The 26,067-nt window shown below is 41.1% G+C and overlaps 1 protein-coding gene across 1 annotated transcript in view; it reads right to left on the bottom strand.

The window, feature by feature from the left end:
- Window positions 1-26,067, bottom strand: part of nbeab (neurobeachin b) — a 203,060-nt gene that overhangs the window by 111,486 nt on the left and 65,507 nt on the right. Inside the window, exons 6-19 of the mRNA XM_034701544.1 lie at window positions 25,735-25,861; window positions 23,696-23,815; window positions 21,747-21,893; window positions 14,634-14,831; window positions 14,409-14,542; window positions 12,427-12,535; window positions 10,852-11,004; window positions 9,218-9,386; window positions 4,177-4,256; window positions 3,167-3,229; window positions 2,683-2,780; window positions 2,138-2,230; window positions 282-390; window positions 99-180 (exon numbers count right to left, since the gene is read on the bottom strand). Of these exons, the coding sequence (XP_034557435.1) occupies window positions 99-180; window positions 282-390; window positions 2,138-2,230; window positions 2,683-2,780; window positions 3,167-3,229; window positions 4,177-4,256; window positions 9,218-9,386; window positions 10,852-11,004; window positions 12,427-12,535; window positions 14,409-14,542; window positions 14,634-14,831; window positions 21,747-21,893; window positions 23,696-23,815; window positions 25,735-25,861 (1,682 nt within the window). The remainder of the gene's footprint in view (window positions 1-98; window positions 181-281; window positions 391-2,137; window positions 2,231-2,682; window positions 2,781-3,166; window positions 3,230-4,176; window positions 4,257-9,217; window positions 9,387-10,851; window positions 11,005-12,426; window positions 12,536-14,408; window positions 14,543-14,633; window positions 14,832-21,746; window positions 21,894-23,695; window positions 23,816-25,734; window positions 25,862-26,067) is intronic.

The raw sequence follows: 26,067 nt of genomic DNA, 5'->3' as shown, positions 1-26,067 counted from the left end.
CACAAAGACAACTGCATAAACATTTTGTTACATTTACCAAAGAACAGAGTACTTTCTTACAAAAAAGAAATCATGAAGGCGACCAAAACTGGACTCACTTGGGTTCTGAATCTTCACAGTGGAGTCAGGCTCAGGATGGGGTTTGTGAACTACCTGTGTACACACCTGCTCTGTCAGAATCTAATGCAGGAAGCAGTAAGAAGACATCGGTCATATGTTCTATACGCAGAGACCAAAGGTGCAGTAACATGTTGACATGTGAGAGGAAATTGCTTTGTTACCTCGTACAGAGTGTTGTAGGTCGTCACGGTCACAGTGTTAGTGTGCAGCATGAGCCTCTCTCCTAGGAGAGTGAAGAGGCTGTGTGTGTGCATGATCTCTACCTTTCTCCTGTGGATAAACACACAATCACACACACACAGATATGATGGTAAAGTGCCTTGTTTAGAGCTGCCTAAGCCACTGAAAGGATCAGTGAGTGCCGTCTGCTTGCTTCCTTATTCTCACCTACAGGGAGATCGGCTCTGGAGACAAGTGTCAGGAAGTGCCTGCTGTCATAAATTGGGGGGAATTTTGTTGGAAATGTGCAGGATAACGAAGTTAGTCTGTCACTAGGCATGGCTCCAAGAAACAACGGCAGTGTACCACAGGTGAATGGGTTCAACAGAGACAAACTACTACTTCTGCAAAGAGCACGAGAACTGCTGTCACAATGCTAAGCCAAAGCTCCTTCCGTGGCCTCCAGACGAGTTTCCTAATAAGTCGACATTTTTGTGTGTGTGTGTTTTGCAGAGGCTAGCACATTGGACACTTAAGAGAAGAGAAGCGTTTCTCTCAACTGCATAAATATGGAAATGTGGGAGAAAAGGGCAGACTGATGATGCATAGCAAGCTGAGGTGGAACTTGTGCAAGTCTCAAAAAAAGTTGAAAAAAAAGATGAAAAATGAATAGTTGGATGACCATCTTTTCTCAAAAGCTTTCATGTGTAAACACAGATAAAGTCACTCTCATTTCCCCTGAATGTAGTTTAAATCACCATTTAAGACAGAGTAATTATGAGGGCACTCTTTTTAAAACATGGAAATTGGATTTGTGCTTTTAAATGAGAAGAGATCAAACACACCGTTATAAAATGGATTAGGTATTCATACAGCAGGAAGCACATTCAGTTCTACTAAAAGCTAGATATTAAATGTTGTAGTGCTTTATCTTTTAGTCTCTGAAAAGATTCTTGGAAGTTTAAGACAGAAACTTGAGCAGATCATTAAACATATATCCTGCCCTTTCTCCCTCATGCTTACTTGTTCTGTTCTGTTTTGTATCCTGTAAAAAATAATTCACTGGAACAACAATTCTGAGGATTGCATTGAACTAATTATTTGGATTATCAACCACTGCAGAACAAATATTATCTATCATTAACAAACTAATGACTTTAAAATGAAAATCTCAATTATTAAAAAGTAATAACATCAGCAAAGAATTGAAGCCACGTGTTTAATTTTTTATGAGTTGCAGTGAAATCCATAGTGAACCAGGAAGGTGCTTTAAAATGTATGAAAGATATTAAGCGAGCATTGAACGGCAAGCTTTCGTGAAACCCAAGTGTCTCTTGAGTATTTAGGCCTTTTGCTCACACCTGGGGCGGCCCAGCTTTGCACTCAGCAGGCACCAGTTAACACCACAGCAGCTGGTGCCAAGCCATTGTGAACACAGCAAAAACCCCATATCTCCTCCATCCATCCCTGCATCCTGCATTTTGAATGAAAGGCTCCCTCACCAGAGGCAGTCTTTCCTTCCTCGAAAAAAGTGGAGCACATGGATGATATTCTGACATCCTAGAGTATAGTTTGTTATTTATTTCACACAGTGGGACGGTAACTTGGACCTCTCTCATCCCTCTCTTATGTGGAGTAATGGTTTTAGGGCACAAAAGCCAGGAATTCTGGTGCTCTACAAAGGAGAACACCTTATTTGTAAAGCTTGAATCAAGTTTAAAGATTTTTGGCTCTTTTAATTGTACATTTCTTCAGAGGAGTGGAGGGAACAGATTAATCATCTCTCTGAATGTAAAGCCCTTACTTATGGATTTTAGTTTAAAAAACTACTAAACAGCTATTGGAGTGTGACACTTACTTGTGGCCCAAATGCTTGAGGAAGTACCCGAGGACTTTGAGGGATTGCACTCGAATGCTTTCACTCTTAGAGGCCATCAGCTTGTAGATTACCCTGGAATAGACACAAGCAGCGAGAGCTGGCAACAGCACACTGTCTTGACAGAATACATATATCTCTGTTGATGAAAGGCCCTGCACTGGTTAGCTGAGAACCACTTTCCTGCAGGAAGAATTTACATTAGGATTAAATGAATGTCCTAATGAAAGCAGCAGTCTTCACACAATGAATTCCTTGGAACTCACAAGTAGTGCATTTATATTTTATCGGATCACATGGGACAGGCTTGATCATCTGTGTCATTTTGTGAAATCAATATGTTAATGTTGTTACTTCTCCATGCATAGTTTTTTTTTCCCTCTCTCATCTTGTAAATTATTCATACATCTCATAGGCACACAGCAGCAGCCGCACAAGTGTTAGGTGCTCAGGTTTATTTTGTGAAATCACCTCTTCATTTTGTGCCTGAACAGCGAAGGGATTGTATGTCCCCCTGAGGGGCTTACCGTATTCCATTTCTCTGGTCAAAAGCAGGGATCATAGAGGCTGGATGCTCAGACATGAGCGCTACCACCAACTGCAACACGTCATGCAGATTCTCATCCTGCAGACGAACCAGGAGAGAGAGACAATGAGACAAAGAAAATCAAAACCAGAGCCATTGAAGAGGAAGAATACACTCTTTGTTCTCTTTAAGACTCTGGAACTGCAACTACAGCAAAGACATTATGCATGGGCCTTGCCATTGTATGAGCTGCAGTTTCAAAATGCACCTGGTCCACTGTTACAGCTGACACAGGGGAAGTGGCTGGACAGTGCTAATCAAAATAATTCATCCCTCCAGCTGGTTAGTTTAAGTGCTGGAAAAATAAACTTCTCTCAGACAAGAAACTCTTTAGATGAAATGTGACCTTGAAGCATAGAGCAGAATAATGGCACACTAACACACTGAGTGAATTCACTTAAGAGTAAGGGCAGACTCTCATGTACCTCATGCATTGTTAACAAATAGTTCAGGATGCTCTGCAGCTCGTCCTCCTTCACACCCCGGTCCTAAAAGTATGCAAAAAATAGGAAAACAGATGATAAATAAAACAATGGTTTAAACAAATAATTAGACGAGCCTCACTGAATTACAAGCATCAACATGTTTTTCATTTTGGTACAGTGGATGGTAGAAATTATTGGAGGAAACACACTGAGTGTTTTGACCTCCACACCTTAGGGGAGCAATTGATGCAGCTATCATGAGAATTGAGGTTTCTACAACAAAACAGACTGAAGAGACAGATAACTGTTGTTTGCCTAAGGCTTGGTAAAAACATGTGAACAGCTGGCCTGTTTTCTGACCGGTGATAAAATTCATCTTATTTCCTACATGCCCTGAAAAGTCTGTCAAAGAACACAGCAAATTAGAATATCTAAAAAGATATGACACTCTGAGCTGTCAAAGTGAATACAAGTCATACATTTCACAGTATTAATCATTAAGTATTTCATCATTGTGCATTATGAAGTCTAGTTTGGATCAATTGCATAGCTGATGAGGCTATCACGGCACATATATAAATAGAACTACCTGTCATACAGATCCACAGCAAACAGTCCGATTAATATTCAGCAAGCCCACAGGGAATCAATTATAATTAATTGAAGCAAAGAACAGGATCAATTTGTCTCATTTGTAAAGCTGGAACCAACAAATGTTTTCTATCTTAACCAGATAAATGACTTCAATGCTTACATAGTTATCAGAACTGTAATTTATTAATTTTCTCCTGACTTATGAAGTCATTCAATGAGTCAGAGCACAACTGGTTCTCTTCCAACACATGCTTGTTGAAGGAATGAAATAAACAGCTCTGAATTTATTAAAGGAGCAGACTGGCAGAATGTTTTAAAGGATAACAGCAAGAATTGACAATCTCCAGATTTCCTCAGCACCGCTCAAAATCAAACCGTGTGAGGGGCTGTGAGGCATGAAGACAGGTGGGATATACCTTCAGGATGAGTTGCTTGAGGAAGAGAAGCATGAACGCCCGCAGAGAAATTATTTCTTTCTGGGTCGGCCGTGGACCGTCTGTAGTTGGGGAGAGAGAGAGATAAGAAAATAAATCTGAGGAGGAAAGTACTGTAGCTGTAAATCTTTTCTTTGTTTTTCCATTTTTCCTCTATATCAAAATGCTTTAACTGACTGTTCTTCTAATTTTCATGATTTTAAGATCCTTATTAACGCTCCATTGATTGAAAATGTTTCTCTCACAGAGCATCTTGTTTTTCCATCTTAATATCTGAAAAAAGCAGACAACTTCTTCCCTTGCATATTCAGTACCATCAGGTTTGTGCTTATTTACAGGATTCACTTGAGCAGAGAGATCGGCACACAGAGGAAATCTCCCACAAAGAATTTGCACATTAAAATTTGGGAGAAACTCTTTATACAAATACCATGCTTAAAATTCAGGAGGGGTCATTCTGACTATTCAACCTAAAGGTTTTTATCATTCATGCTGCATCCAAACTCAGTGTGTACTCAGTGTGTATCCAGGTCTTAGTCACAACATAGTTCCCAGGCAGCAAGCCCAAGGTCACCATAGCCTCACTTCTCATCCCACTGGCCAACATCTCATTAAAACTACCCAGAATGCCTCTGCCAACTTAAGGTCACTTTGGCACACAAGTAAGGATAATATTGCAATCCATCCCTGTCATGAAGCTCATTCACCATCTGATGGCTCTAAAGCCTGCCAGCCGGTGAATGTATGTCGGGCAAATAAAGAAGAATGACAGAATATGACAGATGTTATTGATTATCTGTCATATCACAGAGCTGCTGCTGTTCCCCTGCTTTGCTTTGGTTGGCACAAGGATTAATTGTGACTGGGTCAGATCCTATTCAATACGCTGAGCTCTTTATTTTTTACACAAAAGGTGTTTGCACATACACTGAGTAAGCACATTAATGGGCTGGAGCAACAGGCAGATCAATACAACACAGAGCTATTCAATCAGACACATCAGAAAAGGCAGGATATGGCATACATTACTGTTTACAACAATACAAGCATGAATCCTCTTAAGATTAGCAGCACTTTTATTCCAGCACAAAGGCTCCATTTTGGCTGTGAGACCTGGCATACATTCATTCACTTCTTATTCATCCTGTGCTGCCAGCCAGGTAGAAACACACAGACAAAATCTTTTACAATCACAAAAGGTGGAAGTAACTGGACTAAATGCAACAGCAACAGCCTTTCAGGGAGTGTTGGTCAGTTTGCCAAACGTCTTTCTTCTCTTCACAAAGCTGATAAACCCCAACCTCCACCTCAACTGGACACATGTTCCTTTGAAACCGGGACAGTGTAATGATGACAGATACAACAGCAGCAGACACCTGACCATCCTGCTGCTCCAACAGCGAGTCAATGTAATCAATGATGAGGCTCCCTGAGGTTGCAGGAGGATGGCAAGTGCCCCTGCATTGTGGCACTGATTAATAGAGAGAGGGAGGAAAACCCAGTGCAGGGACCGAGCCTGACATGGAAGGGATAAGAACATTATTACGGCAGCCACTGCATCCAAGTTATTCACAACCAATTATGCTCAGCAGCAGCAGCTCTGCACAGCTCCTGGTTCTCATTCACATATTGCTTTACTTCCTGCATCCCAAGGGCACCTGGAGAAAGCATTTATTGAAAAACAATTTATGTCCATGTGATTAATGCAGGAATGCTTATTTCGGCTTATGACTGATGATAATAAAGTCACTGCATATAGAACAGAATGTGGCCTGTACACTGAGGCCAGTGTTGAAGTGGCGAACCAGAATATATTTAAGTTTCTAGGAGGCTTTTAAATAAAGAAAGGATGACAAAACACTTTAATGCAACACATACTGTTAATGGCAGCAGCAATAATTGCTTTGTAGAATCCTTCTGAAGTTATAACAAATGCAAGCTTTGCCTGTTCTCAGTTTTAAGCATCTGGAGTGTGTTGCCTTTAAATTGCATGGGCAATTCTTAAATACACAGGGCAAACATGAAGGTGTAAAGCATACAGAATACATGCGGAAGACCCCATCCCTCTTTCTGAACATCTTTTTTAATACATCACATAACTTCACTTAATTGCCAGGTGTATGACTATCATTTTCTGTTTTTGTCACCAGGAAGTCCCATTTCAAGAAACATCTGGCCATCATTCTCTTTCTTTAGGATGAACCTTAAAGATCATCATAAATGTTTAATTGTGAGAATCTGAAGAAAGACTTCTCAGTCTTGATCAGATCATTGAAGCACAGACATGTCTGTCACTGATGATTTCTCCTGTGATGGGAAGATTGGGCCAGCTCGAATCGAAGGCGGCGACTAGCCAAACAGCTCATCACTCATTATTCAGTAAAAGAAAGGCCGAGACTGACACAAAGGAAGAGTGATAAAGATTGAGACAGATTATGTGTTAGCTTGTGGGTACATATCACAGGCTGAGACAAGTTGAGGAAGGGGGTGTCTGTAAGAGCCTGCAGTGATTCTGTGTGTAACTGAATGATACATGGCTTTAATTTGATAGCACTTTGTATTAAGACCTGAGGAAAAAAACACGAGGCACTTCCAGAAACAGAGCAGAGCCGAGTAGCTGGAGGAGCTTGGTTTTAAATGTGTCCTCCGTGTCGCTATAATTGAACACTTCATTATCTGCTTGGCTCTCTCCTTCTTCGTACGTGTCTTTGTTTGGTCATTTCTCAGTTCAGAGGGACAGAGAGAAAAACTGACCTGCCAAATCAGGCGCAGATCAATGAAAGCGGATCCACTTTGAAAATTACCAGCAGTATACTGCAATCCATTTCAAGACATGCCTTCTCCAGAATCGCAACTATTTCCCCCATTACAATCTCCCTGGAATACTGAGCATATTTACAGATGTGTTCAAAAGTTGAACTTGAAAACACCTTCAGAGTTTCTGAAGACAGGTTTTTGATCACAGGAGTATAGTCCAGTATGTGTAAGTGCACATACTTTATTAAAATCTGTGTTCTGTTTTGTTGAGCCAGAAGTCTTAACCATGCATTTTAAAGTGAAGAAATATTTGCAATTTTAAACATCTATCCTACAAGCACAGAAGATTGAATGGTGTGTTAATATTACCTGTACAGCACTTTTTTAACCTATCACCTAAGACGCTGCATGCAACCCCTGGTGGCTTCCAAATTATTTTAGCCCTTCTGATGATTGCAAAACTAAAGTTAAAGGCTGGACTTGCAGCAGTTCCAGCAGAGCTTCTCTTGAACAGCTGTTCACTTTTTTCCCGTAAGATTAAATAAAAAGAAATCCCAGGGTAAAGAGATTTGTACTGAGCAGTCTTCCTGTTGACCTCATGGTTCTCACTTTCATCTGCAAAATTGCTGATATTCAAAAGTGGCAACCTGCCTTTTTCTGTCAGTGGACTACGGTCACAGACTTGGAGGTGCTGACTCTCTTCTCAACATGTTTATATTTTTGCTAAAAATACACTTGTGTACTGAAAGATATGTTCCCATGCAACCTCCTGGTCTGCATTCATCTGCCCATGCAAAGACTACATATGTTGTCCAAAAGCCTTTCTATGCATCAGTTGCCAAACAGCCCTGTCTTCACCTGGCACCCAACAAAAAGACTCTACTGTATACCTTTGACAAAATGTAGGAACTACAGTCAGGCAACTGTAGGGCATCCTGTGTATTGTTTTGTTGTTTCTACAACCCATGTTGACATCTCTGACTTTGAACAAATCAAAACACTACTTTCTTGTGCTACCGTCTTGTGATGCTCCCATATAAAGCAGAACTATACCGCTCTGCCTGAGGCAACACAGAGACAGATTTCCCAAACACGTGTTTTGACATCAAAATCTATTATTCAGCAGTAGTGAAAGCAACAAAAAGTACAGCCAACTGTGTTTGACGTAGTTGACCAGATAGAATGAAGTACCAAGGAAAGTTCCTGTGATGTATGAGCTAAATATAGCTTCTAGATACATTGAGCTTTCATCACTTATTAAGGGCTGTAAGTTTCCCTGAATGTGTAAGAAGGGACAGCGCACAGTGTAAAAAGATGAGATAAGGAGGAAATTAAAATGAGGACAAGTAAGTGTGAGGGACCCGTGGACTGACCTAACTTTGACCTGTGTTCCAACATAATGTAAAGACAGCACTAAATGAGAAATCAATCAGGACCTCAACGAGCTGTAACAGATCAAGTAAGTAGAACAATGTGTGGTACATGTTAGCTAAAATGTTGCTTCATTTAGGCAACTCTGACATTTCCTGTGATAATTCATTTTCTATCCATTAGTCTTCAAACATCTGATGTTTGCTTGTGACAGAAAAAGTGCAAATAATGACAATAGAAGAGAAAACGTTCAGTAGGAATCAACTTGAACTTAAGTCAAGAAGTACATCAGCGCTGACAGAATACTTGCTTTAACCTTCATGAATAGGATTTCATCAGACCTTGGAGTGTGTAAACTGAGCACTCTGTACCATTATAAAACAGCCTTTATGCTACAAGACAGACAGTCTTGGAAAAGAGTGATGGAGAGCAAAAAGGGAATGACAGTTCAAGGACACTTTTCACTTCAAGCACAGCCTTGCTTGTTGCCGTACCGCTGTTTCATAGAGAAAGTATGCTTGTCATACTACGGGCCCAGGTTTTAAAGGCCTTACAACCACAACCAGCACCCTAGGGGGACCACAGTTTTGATGTGGCGTGTCTGTCCCACTGTCATCTCCTGTGATGGCCACAGTCCTTACAGCTGACAGGCCAGTGCTTCCATGTGGGGATGAGTCATTTCAAATGTGGGGGAGCTGCTGCCATTTTAGAAAGATGCTTTGATAGCAGGGTTGTGATTGTGATTGGTTCCCTCCCAATGATTTTTGTCCCAGAACACTGAGCTTCACTTGGATCAGCCTTCAGATGGATGCTGAGCACATATTCCACAACAACACAATCAACTAAGCTTGACTTACTCTTAAATTCAAGAACACAAAATGTTAAATAAGCTTACCTAGACCCTTTGGTATGATGCCACTGTTGTCTGCAGGGTTGGCAGCCCAGTAGTAATACTTGAGCGTATGCATGAGTTGAAGCACCGTGCCCACTCGACGAATCGTGTTGTAGATGGTTGCCGTGCCAATGAACTCCGCAGAAAGGTAAGTGTACAGAGAGAGCTGTACCTGAAGTGGGAACACACATATATACAAGTAATCATGTCATCAGCTGCACATTGTAATTCATTCCTTGAAGTGTATACCTTTTAAGATTGACCAACACAGTTTACTCTTATGGATTGCACTACATGTGCTTATTATCCTGGCAGGTGTTTGGTAGGAATAGTGACTGACCTTATATTACTCAATTTCGTAATTGTCGCAGCTCCACTCTGTTCAACGATGATTAGCATGTCCTCTGTAATTAGCAACAGAGCTGACAAGAATCCTTAATCCCACACCAGTCGTAGCAGCTATAAATACTGAGGGCTTTTTCCCATATGTCATAAATTATGGGATATTAACGACTCAAATGTGAGTCATGATGAAAGGCTGCAGTGTGCTTACGATATGAGCATGATGTGATTTGGTTTGAGGCTGGTGAAATGACACACAGGAGATAAGTGAACAGCCTGCTGTTGGTTATATAATTTCCACAAGAACAGGAGAGTAAAATGTGCTCACACAATCTTATTTGTCTACTAGGACAAGGTTAGTGAGTAATTAATGTATATAGCACACTCCCATCATCCACTCAGCTGGTTCTCTGTAGCCTCATGCAGCAAATAGGGACAGGAGAAATGTGGCCTTGGTGGCATGTCCTTAGGGATGGATCCAGTGCAGCTCTTTGTGCATTTGTAGCTAAAAATGTGTAACCCACTTCATTACCTCGCTGGGTTTCATTTTTTTCTCCCTCTTTTGCCATGCTCTGTTTTGGAGGAGTGTTGCAGGCAAGCCTCCAGACACTTTTGTATTTATTTCCTTCTTTTATTTATTCATGGCTTGGCCCACTAGCAGCATTCCTAAGGCAAATGTATTTGCCACACAAACTCAGTTCCTTTGATATACCTCATCCCATTTTTTCATGGGTCATTATTCAAAAGGAGGGCGGAGAAAAAACACTCTGGAACACTTAAAAAACTTGGTTAGTTTGAGGACATGAAAGAGGAAGCAAGTGATGAACTCTACAACCATTTCATATTATATAACTATGAGAATGAATCGAAAGTATGTGCTCCACTCAGCTTAATTTCAGCATCGTCATACACTGTTAAATAATTTGGTCGAGGTCAGGCTATCGGGTCAAGGAACATAACAGAAAATGTCCTTTTTTATAAAAACATCTGAGCCAACACTGTTTCTTCATTTAGCTCATTAATATGATCTGCTCCCACATCTCACCCCTTTCATTTTCACCTGTACAAACACTTTCTGCCAGGGTTAACCGCACCTCAGTGACGCTAGTGTGAAACATGCTAAACAACACAGTGTCTGCCTCTTTTTCTTTGAGACACACGCACAGTTTCAATTATTGTGTTTACAGAAGCAATAAAGGATTAAAAAGACTTTCTGGGGTTTAAGGATAACTTGTGCATCCACAGTGGCTTGATCACCTGTCTGCTCACAGGCCGGGTTACCTGCAGGAGCTCACCTTAGCAGGGGTGTAGATCCAGATGGCAGGGTTGAAGAGGATATGGTCACACAGCTGCTTCAGCAGTGGAGCCCCATGCGGCAGACCGTCCAGATACTTTGCAAAGGAGAGGAATTGCTCTAATACAGCCCTGGTGATGTGCGCACGTGATGACTGTGGGGAAATGCACAGAGTCGGATCAAACAGTAATCACACCACAAAGCCGTGTCCTAGTGAAAGCATGGAAATAACAGTAACATTTTTAGGGAGAATATACTGGGAATATACGTCTCTGCCAAAAAATAACAATAATGATAATTCTCCTAAATAACAACATCTTCAGCTTTGTCAGAATAGTCTATCATTTTGAGGCTGAATATTTACAAGAGTATTTTTCATACTACAGAGGAGGTCAGAGCAGTTGGTTTGCGTGCAGTCTGTTCTGAATCACGACTCATAATTCAAGCAAAAGTTATGCTGTAAGTATCAGGAAGCAACAGAGCATCTAAGTTTGCAGAACAGACAGTTTTATGGCCCAGAAAACAGAGAACAAAGAACATTTAGAGAACAGTAATATATGATCCCAGATGTATTTTTGTATTTTTTAATTGTTGCAAGTGTTTTGCTGATTCAACTAAACTGTTATTTAAAAAAATAATCATGTAAATAGTTTTCCATACATTTTTTTGTCATTTTGTAAATCCCCCTGTGTGAAGTTTTTCAGTCACAGCATCACTTGTACTGTTTTTGGCAATCAACTTCTGCTCTCTAGCAGCAGGTTAGCATGCCAGCAGAGGTGATAATTTTGCATTCTTAGTTTATTAAGTTGATCTAAAAGGTATTGAACAAAATAAGAGCAAGTTGCAGAAGCATGACTTTGCAGAGAATTTCACTTCTACAAATATTGTCAGTGCTCCTGTCTGGCACCTCTTCTCTGCCCAGGTGGGGACTCTATGAGGGCAGGAGAGAGGGGAAAAATGAAGGCACAGGGAGAGGAGAAGGTGTGGCGTAAACAGATCACGAACAGATGGTGCGATATGTGGAAGTGTGAAACCTGGCAGCGGGAAGGAAGCAAGAAAAAAAAAAAAGCAGCAGCTCTCAGATGCCGGCTCTGCCTGGCTGTTAGTTAACAGCAGCTGAAGCCAGCAGGCAGGCAAGACACTGAGTGACAAAGTGGAGTCATTTCTCAGGGCTCCAAAAGAGCTGGCACTCAGGGGAGGCCGGCAAGCTGCTAGATCTGCATCACAAAATGGGTAAATAGAGATTGATGTGAAAAGTGAGAGAAACAAAGAGGGGGGAAGAGGAAGAGAAGTAGTCTTGAGGTGTTTTTCTTCAAGTTTCGTTAACTTCAAAGTCAAATTCAGCACTACAAAGGCAGAGTGGTGTCCAGTGAAAACAGTGTCAGAACTCTGCACATCAGCTTATCATTTCCCAATTACTTCCTTACTTAATTAGGAAATTAAGATTTAGACATATAATGATACAAATCAGACAAACTACTGCAGTCAGTCATGAGTCTCTGTGTATTTCAAATCAGCTCTCATGTGTGCAAGGTTAAGTTAAGTATTGGTAAATGTTATAGAGGCCTTGTCATACCTTCTCTAGTAGGTATCCGATTACCAGAAAGCCCTTCCCACCAAGCATCTGCTCTTGCATGGCCACAGAGCTCTTCAGCAGCTCAACCAGAAAGGCCAGGAGTGTGGCACTGCAAAACAAGAAGACATTAAATCTCACGCATGGAAAAAAATACCCATCTATTCACACTCTCTTCCTGTGGTGAAGGAGTTATTCTATAAAGTACAGCAGCATGAGGGGACAGAGGGCCGAGGGGGGAGAAAACAAGGTCATTTTCAGAGGATGTGAGCAATCAGCTGGGAACTGTAGCTCGCCACTTTCAAACCTCTTCAGAAGAAAGGGTCAGTTCGTTGGGCTCTCCAGGGACAGAGAGTGGTCTGGGAGCAGGTCGTAACAGGCTGTGTTTGTGTGTTTGTGGCTGGGGAAATAGGTTCAAGGGGCCAGAGCAGTGCACTGAAGATGATTTTTTCTTTGTTGCAGGGATTTTCAGTTGAGGGCTTTGGCTGAGTGACAGTGGTGCTTGGTGACACTTCTTAATCGGCTTTCCCCCACATCCTCTAGTGGCCTCCACTCTAGCGCAACAGTCGCAAGGACACAACCACTCCTGTGCAGGCTTGCCCAAAGATACTGCACATTTCTTTGTGCAAAGAAACTCATGAGATTGAATGTGAACCTCCCTCTGCTAGTTTGCAGTTGTCTAACCTCCTATTCTACTTTAATTTGGCTCTAGCTGAGCCATGGGAAACACAAACAGCACTGGGTTACGGTCAACTCTGCATGCTCTAGAGGCGCCTGCTTGGCTCAGATGGTGGAGCGGGAACCCCATGTGCAGAGGCTGCGGTCCTTGTCGCACTGGTCATATAATCGAGTCCTGGTTCGGGCATGATTTAGTGCACATCATTTCCCTTCTCTCTGTACATTTATTGAGTCTCTCAAGCTGTCCTGTCAAAATAAAGGCAAAAAGTCCAAACTCTGTGTGCTCTAGGTTTTGTCTCTGAAAGCTTTCTTTCAATACTGAAAAGGTTAAGTGACTGATATTATATCACAGCTGTTTGAAACTCAAAATGGCAAAGAGAGGGGTAGGAGATAAGATGTTTATTAAAAGAAATATTTTTGAAATCACTAATCAAGGATGCTGTTTAGTCATCCACAGCAGGTCCACAGGCTTTATGCAGAGTTAATTGTTGCAGAAGCTTTGAACTCCCAGGCTCGGCAGGATTTAGAAGGACTCAATCTAAAAGCCGAGGCAAGGACAAAGCAAGTGTTGGGACAGAACCACTCCACGCTAGCCAGAAAAAGAGGGATAGTGAGCCGAGATGAGAGGAATCTACAGAGGCAGAGAGCTTTAGGCCTCAGGGGTTTGTGCTGCTGTGTGGTCAGCCCTGCGCCTGGCCAGTCGTACTGCTGTCGTTGAACTGACACAGGATTAGAGAGGAGCTCAGACTCCATCCAGGGGACAGCAGAGTAGCTTTGGACTGACCACATGAGGATGGTGAGGAGAAGGAGGAGAGCAGATTGAACCAGCAAGAAAAAAATAACAAAGGAGACTGAGCTACAGCTGGACTGAGGCTGGTAAAAGCAGAAGATGATTCATTAGAGATGTTACTTTATCTATTTCCATATTAACTGGAAAAAGTACGGCTAATGCTGCACATAATAATACTTAATTGTAGGACACTCAGTTCCAAAGTTCAACAAGTCTACCACATTCAATCAAAGAAATGTAGTGCATATAGGTTCCACCACCACTCTCTTTTAGGCTGAAAAGTTTTTCAATATTTAATTAAAATGAAGTCATTATTTTTTTTCACCATAGCCTGTTCCTCTCAAGAAGTTACTATAAATCTCATAAGAAAGTATAAAGGGGTTCAGGCTTAGAGCAAGAAAAGTAGTTGAATTCACATCAACTTTAAAGACAACTTTTCCCATCTACATTTAAATATGTTAAGAAAATAGATTCCCAAAATCTGTAATTCTCAGAATTCCATATCTCTTCTTCTTACCATACAGTAGCTTCCACCTGGCTGTCGTTCAGCTGATGGTAGTCCAGCTGAGCAAAGAGAGGGAAGAGTACCTGGATCCCACCGATGGAGTGGATGGCACTGTGGATGGAGTGAGTCACTGTGGCTTTTACATCCTGTGGGTACAGAAAGACACACTTTGGTCATAACTGGAACAGGTATTAATTAATCATTTTGATACAGTGCACTTTGGGAAAGGATGCTGACCTGGAGCATAAGGGCGTGCGGTGAGTGCACAAAGATGGAGGCATTTTCTTTGGGCGAGGACTCGAGGCAGAGCTGGGCGTCGGTGGCCTTGGCGTTATACGTGAAGGAGATGGAGCTGGCCAGTTTGCCGTCATACAACACCTGCTTGTGATGCTCTGCTAAATGAATATCGCTCTCTGATTTGAACTTAAATGTGCTCTGCAGAAGAAGAAGGAGAAGGAGAACAAATAAGAGCGAGTAAGGGAGCGATGAAGAGATTGGGAGAGTAGGACAGACAGATTAAGTTGCTCTTTCCTGCATATGCTGCTTATCACCGTCTCATAGGTGTTATCTTTTAATTATGACTTGATTAAAAAATATCCATCAAAGAATGAAAAATGTCAAGATGCTTTTTTGTATGAGCAGCCACACACTTTTCAGAGGTCAAGATTTATTTCATCACACAAAGTCAAATAGAGCACATAACTAACTTATAAAAGACTAGTCTTTGTATAAAAGCTAGTTTACTATGCTTTTAATGATGCAAACTGTTGTCAACCAAATTTGGTTTGTTTTAGGGCAAGTACTGGTATCAAGCTGCAGCGTGGTGTTTCAGAAAAACAACTTGCAAGCTTCAGGGAAATGAAATGAGGACTGGAGTGCAGCTGTTATAAATGGTACACAGAAAATATATTAACACATATGTATTTGTCCAATATATCACTTTATTAATGTTCTATACATCTATCTACTTTTGTCTCATGGGGGACTTGTCATAGGTAGTTGTTACCTATCTTTTCTATGCATTGACTGTATATTCAAGTGTTCACTGTGTTACGGAACACTGTCCAGAGCATGGGGGTTATGGCTGCTGAGCTACAGGTGGGCGGACCTTCCTGGTCACATAATCAATTGACCAATGAGACGGTAACACTGTGGTCTTGATTAGCTCAGTCACCTGCTGGGGAAGTGAGAAGAAAAGAGACACCATTGTCTCCCCTTTTTCCCGTTGAGTTTTGTCGTGTTTTATATGTCACCTTTCAAATGAACTGTCATCTGAAACCCTGAGGGCTAACGAGAAGGAAGCAGCAGGAGCTGGTCCCGGAGCCGTGCATGGTGTCCTGGACTGAAGTCGCCACAGGTAAGGTCCGCCTTTTCCCTTTGCCTTTTGCTCGACAGCCACCTGATTCTTCCCTTTATTACGGCACGGGCGGCCAACGCTTAGATGCCCTAGACCGAGCTTGTGACAGAGTTGTGTTACCCTGAAAACTGACTGTGAAGCTAAAAGATTTAGAGCTCCCCCTATTGACTGGTTGCAGTATGAGTCATAAACCCCGCCTTCTTCATGTTAACAGATGGAACTTGGGTTGAACTATACAATTAAAATACACGTCAAATACAAATATTAAAAACATGGTTTCTGTCATCAAAGTTCTTAATATGGTGACTTGCAGCGTTCTTTTCTGAATTAGGAGAGAAGAGAAGAAACAGCAAGAGAAGCTTAACAAGTACTAATAAAAGAGTCAGTGAAGTTTCCAATTCTTTAAGTGTCGTTTGAATGTCAACACAAGAATCTGTTCTGAACTACACCACCCTGAGAGATCGTCAAATTATATTGGTAAGTTAAATTTGTGCACAACTCTACCAGCCAGGTCGCTTCTGCACATGCCTTGGTAAAACCAGCGCAATATGTTAGCGCCCATGGAGGCGGTCTTACTGCTTCACATCTCACAATGGTCTCAAATGTAGGAATGATGTCAATCTATACAGTCAGTGTTTCTAAGCTGGCTTCATTTTGCCTGACTCTGAATATAAATATTGGAATCTTGCCCTTTTAAGCTCTTTGGAAATTTTCTTCTATAATCTTCATGTTCTCCTGCAGAGTGCAATAAACAGGAAGAACAGGGGCTGATGAAAAGAATCAGAGTTGTTTGATACAACAGGAGATAGTTTCCCCAGCATTTACTCTTTCCTGTTGTGGAAAAATCTCAGCCAAGTAGAGTCACTGCCGAGCTCAGAAAGTTACACACTAAAACTGATAATGGCTACAAGAGCAAAGAGAGAGTGCTGTGTATTATATCACTGAGCAGACATTAAGATTATGGCAAACACATAAGTTTCTTTACAGAATAAATATTGTCTCTATTTAAATACACTCTGCATTCAGGGAGAAGGAGCCAGAGTGAGGAGAGTTTACCCAGTTTGGCTGAAAACACGATCAAATTAAAGCTGACAGTCTGCAATTTAGCTTTTTCGTTACTGTGTCACTTCACATCCAAAGTAATCAGACTCTGAGAGAGGACATTGTGCAAATACTTGCTGAGAAAACAACATAGGCTCACTATTTATTTATTGGATTCATTAAATGAATTCCAGCTCTTCCACCCACATGTCAGAGAGAGAAGAAACTATAGAAACACATCAAGACGATGCATTTCTGTTACATCAGAGGGAAAATCTTATACTGCTCTTACTCTTTTAATAGCCAGGACTATATAAGAGACCGCACTTTGACTTCATGACCAAATTGAGGAATTAATCTCAGTGATCAATCTTGAGTCCTGTATGCTTTTAATGTTCCATGTGTAACCTGGAATTCCTTTTTAGTGAAAACATCTGAAGCAGTTTGATGTCTGAACACAAAGAACTGGAGCTTCCATCAGTAACATATTCATTATGACTAACATAACAAACAGCCCATCAATAACAGGCTAGTCTTAATTTACTCAATCAATTAGCTGTTGACAGACGAGCTGAATTAATTTACCAATGCAGTGTGAATTGAATCCGCTTAATAAGGAAATCAAGTCGTCTAATCAGCAGGCTTGAATTATTAATGAATGAGAGAAATGTTTTTCCTTCCCGCTCTGACTCATGGGCAGCGAATGGTTTGTGATAAGATAAAGAGAGAGTGAGCGAGCTGAAGCACCAGCAAGGAAAACAACCATCTGGTCCTAAAGGGAGCGTGGATAAATACAGTATGTTATGCAACACAAGAAAACAGGGTTCATGTGCCAGCTTAACAGGCTGAGCTAATTCTGGGTTCGCTTCAGTGAGGGGAGTAAATGGATGAAAAAGGTGAGCTGACTCAGGCTGTCAACTGTACAATAACTGTGCAACTTATGCAGAGTGTTTCCAAAGTACAGTGTTTTAAGTAGGTGTCAAAACTACAGTTTCATAATTATTTTAATTGTATACAACAGAACAGAACGTTCAAATCAGCATCTACCAACACAGTTTGAGATCTTAAACAGCACCATCCTATAGCCCTGTGTATTTCCAGCTTTACTTTAAGTAGGCTAATTCTGTTTCCAGTGGGTTATGCTCAACATTCAATTATATTTACTGCTGCTGTTGCTGTTGCCTGGCAGCATTATTCTGATTTTTCACCTATAAGAGTTTTATAGGTGAGTGAAAGTGAGAGGGTTGAGCCACATTTAATGGCATATCTCCTTCCAGTCAGATGATAAAAAAGGCATGAGAGGTATTCTGCTCATCTGCTCTGATCAAATCCACAAGAAGCCAGCATGCATCTCATCATGCAGTCTCTAACATCCTTCAAAAGTTCCTACTCATGAAACCCAAGTGAGAAGAAATAACAAGCTTCAGTGCCCTGCACTTCAGTTTGAGCTGCGCTGCAGTGTGAAAATAATGATCTCATGGGTTGTGGCCACTGTGACAAACACTGTAGCATGACAGCATCATTTCAGAGGGCAGCCTCTCATGTGAAGAATTAGAGCAGAGCTGCCTTCTTCCTCTCACAGTGCTGAAGGCTGTCACTGACCAGGGGCTTCCCCACAACTCGCTCAGAGAAACAGGCTGAGGCATGATGAGCAGTAGACACCCTGTGTTTAAGAACCTGAAGTCCTAATGTGACCACACACTGACACAACGAAGAGAACAATGAATGCAAAAATCATGTCAAATGAATTAAAACAGATATATATTTTCTTATGCTTCCAGTCTAGCTTCCTTTTAAAACTCGTTTGATGCTGTTGGATGATGACCAGCTTATATTTTTAGTACTGCATATCTTTTTATATCCTGGAAACAGTTTTATCTTCTGGAACATGAAGAATATTAAACAATGTAGCTCTTAATGACTGCAACTACTTGATTACAGCAAGTCTTGCCAAAATAAGTATATGAAAACGTTGGTTTGTTTTTATACTTTTAGTCAGGAATGAGACAAAGTTGTTGCTACTCTGAGGCATGTAGGTTACATTTACAGGTGCCGTATGAGGGCATGTGTAGCATCTCAGAAATGTTTGACAACTGTGCGTGTTTCATGTTTACCTTCAGATACTGTAATATTCCATGACCCACAACACATAGATAACATTTCTCCACTCTGGCAAATAGGACCAGGACTGTGCCACTCCTCAGACTCTGCTACAGAAATCTGTGTTTCATGCTGCAGAGCAGAGTTGGCACTATTTCAACAAGCTGATCTACGTCACGTAGAACACATATGGAGGAGAAGACAGAGGGCAAACACAGAAATAAGTCTGAGTGCATCATTTGAGAGATCATGGCTTAACTGTCGTGACGAGTCCACTGCATGACTAACACCGTGTGTTCATTGAAGCTGGCACTGAGTTTTGCTAGGATGGATGTTTCTTCCAGAACAGGCTATATCCCAGAGCTGGAAGGAGATAAGCAGTTAACCAGAAAAAAAAACACACACACTAAGAGGCCTTTTAAAGACTGCGTTCACTTGTGTCCATCAGGAATTATAGTCTTCATGCCGAGCTACATCTCGCACAGCTGTGAGGCAATTAATTCCCCTGTATGAATCCTTCAGCCCACGATTTCTTCGACTTTCACCAAAGCTTATGGACTCCGCTAAAACAGCAGGAAGGAGTCACAATGTGATAAGACAGCCAGCTTCTGTCAGCCTCAGAGTCTGTAAAGCCAACACTGTCTCTTGATGTTATCACCAAAAGTCTGGAAATGTTTCAAGCCAGTCATAGAAACAGCAATTTACAACAGCAGTAGTTGGGAGTCCATCTCGGTTCAGAGTGTAATTTAGCTCACAGCAATAAGAGAAGAGCCACGGGAACGGATTCTACTAACGGGTCTGTCAGATTTACAGACATAAATCAGAAGATGCAGTAGGAATGGTAACCCTAGGCAGCAATAATCTCTGCATTTAAACTAGCCGCAGAAGTTACACTTACATCCAATAAACAGTGTGAGCGTGTCAAACATCAAACATGGATGAGAGGACTGGGGATCAGAAAATAAATCATACATCAGCTCAGATGTATTTGCTGTAGCTGAGGAGCTGAGCTGAAATATATATAAGAAAAATGTAATGTACATGTTGCAGCAGATTTTTTGATGGGGTTTTCTCCACATTCAAGCATCCCTTCCCCTGGACACACTGCCATCACAACAACCAATCAGTGAGTCTGACAACTCCCTGACCTTCATCCCCAGCTCACCTGGCTGCCTCTATCACACTCCCCATTACCAACAGCGTACACAGCTTCATCAGTTTCCTCTAATTGTCTCCCTGGGACCTGCTCTTCATTATTTTGAGAAATCTGGAGGACTGCTCCTCTGTGTGTTTCCTCACTAATAGAAGGTCTAGAACCACAATTAAGGGGGTAAACGACAAGTCACCGGCTATTAGTGAAAAGACCAAACAATGAGATCTCTCGGGAATCTCCAGACATCTACAGACCTGATGAAAATCACAAACATCCATCCAACAACCTTTAACAGGGTGGGTTTTACAATGACAAAGCAAAAGAGCGCTCTTCATTCCTCCTATATACAAACACTAATTTAATCTTCAAAGCGGCTGCAGAGCAAACAGAGCTTGTGTAAAAATGGACAGAGATATTGTAAATTGTCTAAGACACATCCTGTGTTCAAAGCTGATTTGGCAGTGCATGTCATTTCTCCATTTGTGACAGCGCACAGGGCTTGAAACTGTGAAGGAACAGCAGGACTTTGTGAGCATCAGGAGTGAAAAGTAAGACAGAGACAGAGAGACAGAGAGAAAAAGAGAAAGAGAGTGAGAGAGAGAGAGATACAAAACAAAGACGTATCCTGACCAAATACAGGCTGAGTGACCACCAGCTAGCTGTAGAGACAGGGAGACACAGGCAGACATGGCTGCCCAGAGAGGAGCGTCTATGTGCTCACTGCTCTACAGGGGACATAGAGACAAAGATGCACTTCCTCCTCCACTATAGCAAGTTCTCTTTACTTAGATATTCCCACTACAGGGATATTACTAAAATAGTAACAAACTTCCCAACATTAACCCCAGAAGAGAAACTGTCAGTTCTCCTGGGGGAAGGGTCAGCAGCTCCTCTGGCTGCTAAAAATGTGTCTGCCTGTCACAGCCTGAGGGACACACCATCCCATAGTATTTGATTTTGACTGAAGGTTTTATGAGCATACCACATCAAGTGAGGACATTGAGATATGCTGTATGGATGACGCCATCTTTCTTTAATGCATATAAAATATGGAATATATATAATATGTAATGAATATATATGTAATGTATGTGTATGTGTATGAATCTTATGTGCTTTGGCAACAACATGGTTTGTTCATGCCAATAAAGCAAAATTGAATTGAATTGAATTGAGAGAGAAAGAGAGAGAGGAGGAGGAGCAGTCTTTGAAACTGAGAACTAACTGAGGGCAGACTGGATCTCATTCAAGATGAGTGAAATATTTAGAGGTAGAGAATGAATGAAATAAATTAACTGAGCTTTGAATAAAAAATGTGCAATCCAAATAGTTCGTCAACATGTGATTAATATTCCAGCTGAATCTCCTTCTGGATGGGTCAGCATCTTTCCAAATTCACAATCTTTGGTCTTTGTTAGAGGACTGGGGAGTGCTACACCTGCTGCAGCTGATATAAGTCGGCTTGGGACTCTATCCTCTATCCTGAGTGCCTACTGCTTCCCTCTGTGTATTGTGCCATTATTTGCAAGAAGTAGGTAATTTATGCAGCCGTTTATCTGGAAGGAAAAGCATCACATCCTGGGTAGAGTCACACAGCACAGGAACTGCAGCAGGGCAGCACTGGGCATTGATTCCACAGATTGATAGGCAATGCACAGTACTTACATGTAATCTAATTTAGTCACTCCAAAGTACTTACCTTATAGCCTGGTCCTAGCTGATGAATTGCAAATATCTGTGCGGGATTGAGGGCTTCACTGAACACATAGACACCTCCTAGCTGCCCACAGAATACTCGGTTTGCATCTGCCGTCTCAGAGGAACCGAGGAAGCATTTATCATAACTCTGCAAGAGAGACATGAGAGAAAATGATACATGGTTTTAAACTTTGAGACTAGAGAGGATTATACAAAATCACAGGGACAGAAGAAGGCTTTGGGCAAAAAGTAAGATCAATAATGTGATGTGCAAGCTCCTGATAACTTTTTAGATTTTTTTAACAGAATTGTTTGGATTTTATTTTACCATCTGAAACTCTAAAACTAACCAATACAACTACCTAAAGAGGAAAACAATGGCTCTGATTTAGAGGGAAGAGAAACCCCAATATAACCTCTGTCATAGAGGAGATAAGTGCAGTGATTGCATTTGGGATAAAATGAAAGGGTAACGGCAGCAGCAAATTGAACAATGACTGAAGAAGAAGTCAGGATGAAGGAGACAGGAGGGATATTGGGGTAAAATCCCATTAAATTTGTTCACAGGTAAATTAAAGTGTTGATAGAGCTTGTCTTACATTAACCTCAGTGTGAAAAGCTTGCTGTCTGAGTTATGTGTCTGACTCCTTTTAGGGGGAAAAACCTAAAACAGACAAAATTAAATACTGATAAAATCTAACTCTAAAAACTCTGAACAAACCCAGTCCTACTGTACTTCTTAGCCGGAAACAAAAGATGGATGATAAAGAGTAGGGACATGTTTGAAGTGAGCAGGCTTGAGACACGGTAATACGAAGACAGAAAGAAATGACCTGAAAATGAGATCATTTGCGTTTTTCACCAGAGCATTAATAATAGCGGGTGAAGAGAAGCTGAAATCTTTTAGATGATGCAAATGATCCATGTTGTTAGATTAAAACCCTGTTTACCTACAACTTCTCGTGCTTTGCTCCCAACAACACATTCAGCTCCACTCCAGCTGTCAGCTCGCAGTCTTTTCTGTGCAGATAACCAGCTATGCTATCATACTCCCTAAAGCATATGAGAAGACAGCAGTGGCTGTCGTTTAAATAATCCAGATCCAGCTGAAAAGGTTTAAAACGTTTTCTCATCTGGTGTCGCTGCAGTAGGTTTCTAATCTAATCTAATCTCTTGCTTTGTCTGTGGTTTTATTTCCAGTGTCACGCTGCACCCCCTTCATCAGAATAATTCAACTTTATGGTTTCTATTTCCCTTTTAAGGTTGAGAATATTCCTCCACAAAAACTATCCATCACAATTAAGGCAGCTTGGGTTAATGTGGTGGAATATTTCATGAGAGGTGCTCATATCTCAACCTGTCATTTGTGCAATCCTCATCTGAATACACAGCTACAGTAACAAAGTAAACACACCTTTGGAAATGTGTCTTAACTATGCAAATTGCTTTTTAAACCTGTCATTTAGAGCCATGTGTGACTCCAGGTTTCATTTGACAGTCTTTCAAACATGCAAATATCACACAGTCACACCACCACTCAGAGCGTTGGCATACATTTTAAACAGTTTCAGTTTGATGATGCTAACGCTCTCTGTGCACACATACGTAGTAGCTTCTGAGATTGAGCAGTTCTTGACTGAATGCATAAATCTGTTCTCTAAATGTTTGATACTCCATCTTCCACCCTCAGCTGCAGCACAGCTCTGTGACAAACCGTTATTCAAATAAAGACTGAAAAGCCATGTCAGATTTCTGAGAAAGATCCATGTTGATATGGTAAAACTCATTTTCCTCAATGAGCACTTCTCAAGATGTATGATTTTATTTTCCTTACAGTTTTCCAGCCATGCAAAACGCTGATGTGTCAGCCTCAGTCAATGTGCCAGTAAACATCAAAGCTGCAGGAGAATGGTGACAGCAGTGAGGAGGAGTAAAAGGAAGAGGGCTTACATCATTTGTGTTGACGTGCCACGCCATGTCTCCATATGACACAAGCTGTCCGTTAACGTAGCATCTGATTTCACTGTTCCTCCAGCGACTGTAGATGTGAACAACGCTGATCATGTACCACTGCAGGTAAGAAAGTGAAAGGATTCAATGAGTGAGACACATAACACATGATAACTGCTCATTATTTTTAGTAAGAGTGTCTTACCTCTAGATCTGACTACACTTTATAAGAGATACGATGCAGTTTGTTTTACTGAGCAACACTTCAGCTCTATAGTTTGTTTCTTTTAACGCCCAGTAATTCAGATAAATCTCAAAGTTGCCAGAGAGTCACAGCAATGAACTTTTGCAAATCTGCAGTGGAACATGGTGAAACTCAAATAAGAGAAAAGGCTGAAGGGAGGTAGTAAAACGCATTTTCATTCTGCACAGACGCGAGCGGAAAGAAGCATTACATACTCAGGGCTGAAACACTAACTACTGCCAGCCAAGTCAAATCAAGTCTACAGTTAGAAAGGTTAAAAAGTCATGTAACAAAACATAAACAGATATTTGCATTGTTTTGAGAAAGTTCCTTAGATCACTTTGAAAGATGGTCAAAGGGCTTTTAGCATTCATTTTGATAGGACAAATGTAGGGATAGTGGGGGGAAGAGGTACACCAAATCATGCAGGGACCGTGAACTGATCCTACGACCAGTGTGATAAGGACTGACAAATTCTCTTTTCCACCTCAAATATCTTGATTATATTTGCAAAACCTGTAGATATATTATTGATGTGCTTCACTTTGTAGTTACATTTCATTTCTTTAAGTATGTATTTAAGAGTTTCTCACTTATGGGGATGCTGATACAGCAGATCAGCACTGATGTCAGTTCTTTGATTTAATATTGAAGCTCCATTTACATTTTCTCCTTACTCAGTGTATTTTTTGCTTCTTTAATATAAGATAAAGAGAGGGATACGTTTCACCATTTGTCTAAACTTTAGGATCCCCCTCCAACATTTGGTAAATACTAAGACATCTAACATTGAAGAAAGCTAATCTTCTGAACTGCTTATGTCTTAGTTTTTGTCATATACATTGTAATATATCAATAAACCTTGATATAAAAAGACAAGGAAAAAAAAAACTTTTAACCTTTAATTTCAACTTCTTCATTTTCAATCAATACACTGTTGTAAATGGCCGCTGTGTAAACTCACGAGACAAATGTAACATCACAAGGTCAAGTCTGGCCCCGACCACGCACAGCAGTAGGCGGTAGGTCGTCCATCTCTTGTGTGACTCTGAGCCCACTGTTTATTAGTTTGACCCGTGAAGGGCACTGTGAGCAGTCTAATGGAATTACAGCCGTCTCCACACAAAGGTAAGGACACTTAAAAGAGGATTCATGGCCGAGGGGAAGAGTGCAAGGCGCCCGCAGATAATTTAGAGCGGCACTTATCCGCAGATGTCTGGACCCAAAATCAATTAAAATCTTAATTCAACATGTTTTATCTTCCAAGAGCTCCTCCAGAACAATTCCTGTGCTGTGGCAGAAGGGATGGGATGAACGGTTGTTCCCAGGTGTTACATGCAGGCTCTAATTGTTTGACGCATGCTTTGAGACTTTTTTTTGGCTCTGTAGGGACAGCTACACTAAACTGACATTCCACGCTGAATTAGGCTTCATTGTTTTCATCTACATTTACATCCAGTTACACCTGTAAGACTCCTCAGGGGGTCTGAAACACTTCACGACTATATGACATACAACTTAGTGATGCCAATAAAAAAGAACAGGTGGTGGGTTGGGAGGAAAGGGTAAATGCAGCCAAAACTGAAGTATTTAAAAAGAGTAAGAGTAACTTTGGTTTGTAAAAATGAAATATAAAGTCTGTATGACTGTTGTCTTGCCTAAGTGACATCTGTTGTGTTTGTGTTTGTGTGAAGTCTATGACATGTTCGGGCATCTTCGAACCATATCAGTCTAAAAGCATAGCCACATGTTTTTATTTCTGAAAAATAAGCCTGAGAGCCAAAGTCACACTCACCTTCCTTGGTTGGAAATCATACTTCACGCAGTGCTGAAAACCTTTTCCTTTAGACTTCAGTGATGTTACGATCAAGCAGTTACCCACAAAATGAGCAGAGTAGCCGATGCCTTTGCTGGTACGAAAGCTGTGAACAGAATCATGCCCATAACACATCATGAGAACTCAGCAGGGTAGACTTATTTATCAACAAGCACAAAGAAAATGTTTTTGAACCATTCTTTTATTTCATTTCTTTCTCAAAGCTTTTTTGAGACCACTCACTCAGATCCTTCTTAACAATACCACACATGAATAACTGAAGTGACACTGGTTTCCCGTTATATAATAAGA

The sequence above is a fragment of the Notolabrus celidotus genome, chromosome 14 (assembly GCF_009762535.1).
Source record: "Notolabrus celidotus isolate fNotCel1 chromosome 14, fNotCel1.pri, whole genome shotgun sequence".
NCBI classification, from domain to species: Eukaryota; Metazoa; Chordata; class Actinopteri; order Labriformes; family Labridae; genus Notolabrus; species Notolabrus celidotus.
The sequence above is the reverse complement of the archived record's forward strand: the minus strand, read 5'-3'. Positions and strand labels throughout refer to the sequence as shown.